Genomic DNA, 6,000 nt, shown 5'->3' with positions numbered 1-6,000 from the left:
TGGCAGTCTTTGACTGGAATGGCATTGACGCAAGTATTAATATTGTCCATTGATGGATCATCAGGCATAAACTATCACTGTCAATAGTATGTTTGCTGTTGCTCTCTAAAACTAGCTAACAATGAGAGCAGGAAAAATAGTGGTTCCTTATGGAGGATAGAGGATGGTTGGTTACATACTGAGAAGGCAACCTTTGGGGTAATAGAAATGTTCTAGGCTGGGCGCGCTGGCTCACGCCTGTAATCCTAACACTCTGGGAGGCTGAGGCTTGAGCTCACAAATTGGAGACTAGCCCGAGCAAAAGCAAGACCCCATCTCTACTAAAAATAGAAAAACTGGCTCAGGGCCTGTAGCTCAAGCGGCTAAGGCAGCAGCCACATACACCAGAGCTGGTGGGTTCAAATCCAGCCTGGGTCCGCCAAACAGCAATGACAACTACAACCAAAAAATAGCTGGGTGTTGTGGCAGGCACCTGTAGTCCCAGCTACTTGGGAGGCTGAGGCAAGAGAATCACTTAAACCCAGGAGTTGAAGGTTGCTGTGAGCTGTGATGCCACAGCACTCTACGCAGGGTGACAGCTTGAAGCTCTGTCTCAAAAAATAAAAGAAAAACTGATGGCGGCACCCATAGCTCAATGGGTAGGGTGCCAGCCACATACACTCAGGCTGGCGGGTTCGAATCTGGCCCGAGCCAGCTAAACAACAATGACAACTGCAACAAAAAAATAGCTGGGTGTTGTGGCGGACACCTGTAGTTCCAGCTACTTGGGAGGCTGAGACAAGAGAATCGTTTAAGCCCCAAGAGTTGGAGGTTGCTATGAGCTGTGACACCACAGCACTCTACTGAGGGCAACATAGTGATGCTCTGTCTCAAAAAAAAAAACAAAAAAAAAGGGAAAAACTGAGGCAAGAGGATCGCTTAAGCTGGAGTTGGAGGTTGCTGTGAGCTATGACACCACGCACTCAATAGCAGCTTGAGACTGGAAGAAATAATCTCTAGCTGTTCCTCTCGTGACCAGGAACTCTGATTTGGCATGAGTGTTCTGGCCAGCTGCACAGCAGCAATTAATTAGCCAAAGGGAGCTACTCTCTGATCTGCACTAAGCCTTTTATGTTCTGTGGTCACTGCCACCAACCACAGCTTTAATTAGATCTGGGGCTTAATTACCACATTGCAGTGCTGTCATCACCGTCTCCTGATGACTTTATCTTGACTCCTGGAAGGACGAGGTGGTGTCAGTGTGTCTGGAGGAGAGGTGATTCTAAGGAAGCAGGGTCTCTGGACACTGGTGATTTGGGGAGATGTGAGGTGGGTGGGTGAAGAGAGCAGCTGTAGGACTCAGCATCTCCAGGATCTCAGGAATTGTTGGAGAATTGAGACCTACAACTTAGTAAATGTCACATGGCGGTGGGAGTAAAGCCTCCAAATGACAGGCATGTACAAACTCCTTTAAGACCAGAGGCATCAGGGAAGCTGCATGTTTTAAAAATAGGATTAGACAGCCCACCAGGCATGGCAGAGGACTCAGCGGTTCCCTAGTGGAGGAAACAATGAGACCCAATGCCTTCTGAGAATGGTGAGGAGGTACAGGGAGCTGGGCACAGGGGAGGATAGAGGAGGGGAATTCCACACTCCGCTGGGGGAAGGGGCTGGTTGGGAGGACCTTGAATGTCAGTCTAAGAAGTTAAGACCTCCTTCAGTAGTCAGTAGAGAGCCATTGAAAGTTTTGAGCTGCCTGAATGATCCAAGTTTGTTTGTTTTTTTTTTTTTTGTAGAGACAGAGTCTCACTTTATGGCCCTCGGTAGAGTGCTGTGGCATCACACAGCTCACAGCAACCTCCAACTCCTGGGCTTAAGTGATTCTCTTGCCTCAGCCTCCCGAGTAGCTGGGACTACAGGCGACCGCCACAACGCCCGGCTATTTTTTTTTTTTTGGTTGCGGTTCAGCCGGGGCCGGGTCTGAACCCGTCACCCTCGGTATATGGGGCCGGCGCCCCACTGACTGAGCCACAGGCGCCGCCCCATGATCCAAGTTTATTTATTTATTTATTATTTTTTTTTTTTTGTAGAGACAGAGTTCCACTTTATTGCCCTCGGTAGAGTGCTGTGGTGTCACACGGCTCACAGCAACCTCCAACTCCTGGGCTTAGGCGATTCTCCCACCTCAGCCTCCTGAGTAGCTGGGACTACAGGTGCCCACTACAACGCCCGGCTATTTTTTTGTTGCAGTTTGGCAGGGGCTGGGTTTGAACCCTCCACCCTAGGTATATGGGGCTGGCGCCCTGCTCACTGAGCCACAGGCGCCACCCTTATTTATTTTTTTTTAAGGGGGGTGGTTTTATTATTTTTGTGTGTGTGTGTGTGATTTTTTTTGGCCGGGGCTGGGTTTGAACCCGCCACCTCTGGCATATGGGACCGGCGCCCTACTCCTTGAGCCACAGGCGCCACCCTGATCCAAGTTTCTTATTTTTTTTTTTTTTTTTTTTTTTGTAGAGACAGAGTTTCACTTTATTGCCCTCGGTAGAGTGCTGTGGCATCACACAGCTCACAGCAACCTCCAACTCCTGGGCTTAGGCGATTCTCTTGACTCAGCCTCCCGAGTAGCTGGGACTACAGGCGCCCGCCACAACGCCCGGCTATTTTTTTGTTGCAGTTTGGCCGGGGCTGGGTTTGAACCCGCCACCCTCGGTATATGGGGCCGGCACCCTGCTCACTGAGCCATAGGCGCCGCCCCCAAGTTTCTTATGGAAGTTTACAGGACTCATGAGGTTGTAGCCTTGCCTACCTCTCCAGGTATCTCTCCCTCCATTCTGTCCCCGGCACTCCGCTCTAGCCAGCACTGAACTTACCACACTGTGTCAAAAACATTCTGTAAAGGACTCCCAGAACAAAAATGCCTTTTTGCAGTTCTCGTATATTTCAAGTTCTCAGGCCAGTAGGATTTGCTGACCAGAACTTTGTACTTTTCTGTTTCATGGATCCCCTCCCTTTTGAGCTGTTTTTCAGGAACAGTGGGCCCTCCTTGCAGTTAATGAGATAATCACAGGGCTTTACACTACCTGATTGTCCAGAGAGTAAAGATGAGTGGAATTCCACTACCAGTCAGTCTTGCCCAAGGACTGGCTGAGCAACCTACTCCCCATAACCTGTATGTGCACAAGAGGGAAGAGTGACCAGTATTAACTCCTAGCTTATTATACTACTAAAATCTCCGCCCTGGGTGGGGCTTATCCACCATTTTTTGCTCATGCAATGTATGTGCCAGTACGATTCCTCACCGTGCTTGCGTGTCTTGCACTCCACCCCACACATGTAAGCAGGCATTGTTCATTTCACCTCTAAAGAAACCCCCGACATTCGCAGAGGCAGGTGGATTTGAGGTAGTCCTCTCACCTCCTGGTTGACTTCCTGCACATTAAATCTTTCTTCCTTGACAATCCTTATTGTCTCAGTAATTGGCTTTCTATGCAGCAAGCAACAGAGAAACCCTCCCTTGTGGGTTCATTAATTCTTTTTTTTTTTTTTTTTTTGTAGAGACAGAGTCTCACTGTGCCGCCCTCCGGTAGAGTGCCGTGGCGTCACAAGGCTCACAGCAACCTCTAACTCTTGGGCTTAAGCGATTCTCTTGCCTCAGCCTCCCAAGCAGCTGGGACTACAGGCGCCCGCCACAACGCCCGGCTATTTTTTGTTGCAGTTTGGCCGGGGCTGGGTTTGAACCCGCCACCCTCGGCATATGGGGCCGGTGCCCTACTCACTGAGCCACAGGCGCCGCCCAAGGGTTCATTAATTCTTACTCTCCGTACTCCTAAATTGTTCTTTCCGGTCTCAGTTTCAACATTCTTCCTCTAAGAAACCTTGCTGACGTTGCCCCCTTACCCCCAAGCCTGGACAGATGTCCCTTTGCAAGGCTCCAATGCTTGCTGTGTCTCCCATGCACGATCACGTTATCAGTGTGTTGCAATTATTCAGTCGTCTGAATTCTCTGCTAAACTGTGAATCCTTTTGAGGTTAGGGCGGGTACCTTGTTCGTCATTGTTGCTAAGAACCAGGATAAGCAGCATGGTGGGGGTAGTGGGAGTGGCAGGGGATGCGGGTCAGCTGACCTCTCGGGTTCCTCCTAGTTCTCGGCTGAGTCTTTTGAAAAGGACAATGGAAAATTACAGGTGTCAACACGTGCGAGCTGGTAGGAAATGGGCCCTTACTATGAACGGTCAGTGTCAATAGTTTCACAGGAAGCGAAGTGTGGGGGAAAACAAAACAAGATTCAAACAAAACAAGATTCAACCTCCTCTCCATCTCCCTCAGAATAAATGATACCATTGCTATTTCTAGGTACGCCCGAGAACTATTTGTATCCTCCGCGGAGGATTACAAACGAGACTAAACGGTAACCCTCCGCTCCAGACCCGCAATCGTGGCGGTTCCGCTTCAGGCCACCAGGGGGAGGAATCGCACCGTATTCCCGCGCCTTGGGCGGTTTCGCTCCCCTACGTTATGGGGGCGCACAGAACTCCGGGAATTGTAGTCCTAGAGTTGTAATGTAGTCTCGCACTGTGCCCCTGGGAGTTGTGGTTTGGGACAGAAACTCGAGAAATGCTTAAAAGTACTCACGTTGAGTCCTGGAAACTACAACTACCAAGGGGCTAAGGGTTCCTGGGCAGTTTTCTCCTTTCCGTCTAGTTAAACGTCTGGGGTTGATTCTGAGAGAGCCACTTGACCGGGTAAGTTTGCTCGGAGAACGCTCCTGTCCTCAACGGAGCTGTCTGCAGACTTTTTCACATTTCGGCTCACTCTGGGGCCTCTTCGTCTCTCAATCGCAGAACCTGCACATTAATCTCCGTCCTTTTCTGTTTCCTATGGAGACACCTCCCATATCCACTCACACCTTTGACCCTCCCGCTATCGCCTCGCGCGTTCGCTCTCCGAAACCCCCGCCCCGCCGGTGAGTTCTTGTCTCAGGACTCAGACCCCGCAACTCCATCCCAAGCCCGCAGCCCCACGTGGACTCCTCAGCTTTACCCTGATCTCTCTGCCCCACCCTGACCCTGCAGCCTCACCTCCCTGAAACCTGGGCTTCCTTACTGTGTTCCTCGTACCGTCTGTGCTTACTCTCATTTTCTTGTTTTACACGCCGGTGAAGGAAGGCTCCCCGTTCCCTCTTCCCGATCCACAGAAGAGCCGAGGACTTGAAGTCGGCAGACCAGCTCTGCCTCTGACTGTCCGTGACCTTGGCAAATCATGCAACTCTGGGACTCACTCTCGTCTCTACAATGGAGATGACACTTGCTCTGTCAGTCTTAGGGTGAGGCTGTGTGCAGGACTAATGAGCTAGTATGTATGAAGGTGCTTTGTAAACTGTAAAGCCTCTACAAGCGACAGAGTTTATTTTTATTACAATTATTAATACTCTGGAACATTTATCTGGGCTCTTTTTTAGTTCTGCTACCTTGTTGCTCAAACCTATCCCTTGAGTGCTTGGTGTCTTCGTTCTCTTAAGAGCTTGGTGATATTTCCTCACTTCCTCCGGAGAACAAAGGTCAGACCAGTGAGCTCTTAGTCTCCAGAGAGCTTTGTCTGAAAGCACCAAGTAGTGCTTATCTTGGACTCTGTCCTAAAATATCCAGCAAAGAGAGGCCCATACAGCTGGCAGAGGGGCAGTCCGCTGCTCACTAGAAACAGAACTCCAGCAGGAGAGGACAGCTGCAGTGTAAACCCCATCCATTCCCTCTGGACTCTTCTGGGCCTGTTGTGTAGACTCTGGCTTTGGTAGGGGTGTCTCAGGCCTGACAAGGCTGGAAGGAAAGAATCCCTTTTGCCAAAGGGCTTACTTAATATGGGAAAAATGAAAGCTTGGCTGGGTATGATGAAAGACAGACTTAGCGCTGTTAATTAGTTGCATACATTTTATGAGCACTTAACATGTACCAGGCCCCAGGCAATATCAATTTTATTTAAATCTCACTTATGAAGTGTCTCCATTTTACATATAAGGAACTTAGA

At 49.7% G+C, this 6,000-nt stretch overlaps 1 protein-coding gene across 4 annotated transcripts in view; it reads left to right on the top strand.

Annotated features, from left to right (window-relative positions):
* Positions 1 to 4,608: 4,608 nt before the first annotated feature.
* The window catches only part of PAFAH2 (platelet activating factor acetylhydrolase 2), a 41,112-nt gene continuing 39,720 nt past the window's right edge, over positions 4,609 to 6,000 (top strand). The window contains exon 1 of one of the 4 annotated variants that reach the window (XM_053576784.1): positions 4,609 to 4,721. Coding sequence is in view for 2 of the 4 variants with exons in the window: in XM_053576782.1 (XP_053432757.1) it covers positions 5,271 to 5,302 (32 nt within the window). In the remaining 2 variants the exon portion in view is untranslated. Of the gene's footprint in view, positions 4,722 to 4,925; positions 4,943 to 5,151; positions 5,303 to 6,000 lie in introns of those variants that run through there. The other 3 variants (XM_053576786.1, XM_053576782.1, XM_053576783.1) reach the window with 3 other exon arrangements.

This window comes from Nycticebus coucang, chromosome 22, assembly GCF_027406575.1.
Source record: "Nycticebus coucang isolate mNycCou1 chromosome 22, mNycCou1.pri, whole genome shotgun sequence".
Lineage (NCBI taxonomy): Eukaryota > Metazoa > Chordata > Mammalia > Primates > Lorisidae > Nycticebus > Nycticebus coucang.
Note: the sequence above shows the minus strand (reverse complement) of the source record. Positions and strands in the feature narration are given on the sequence as shown.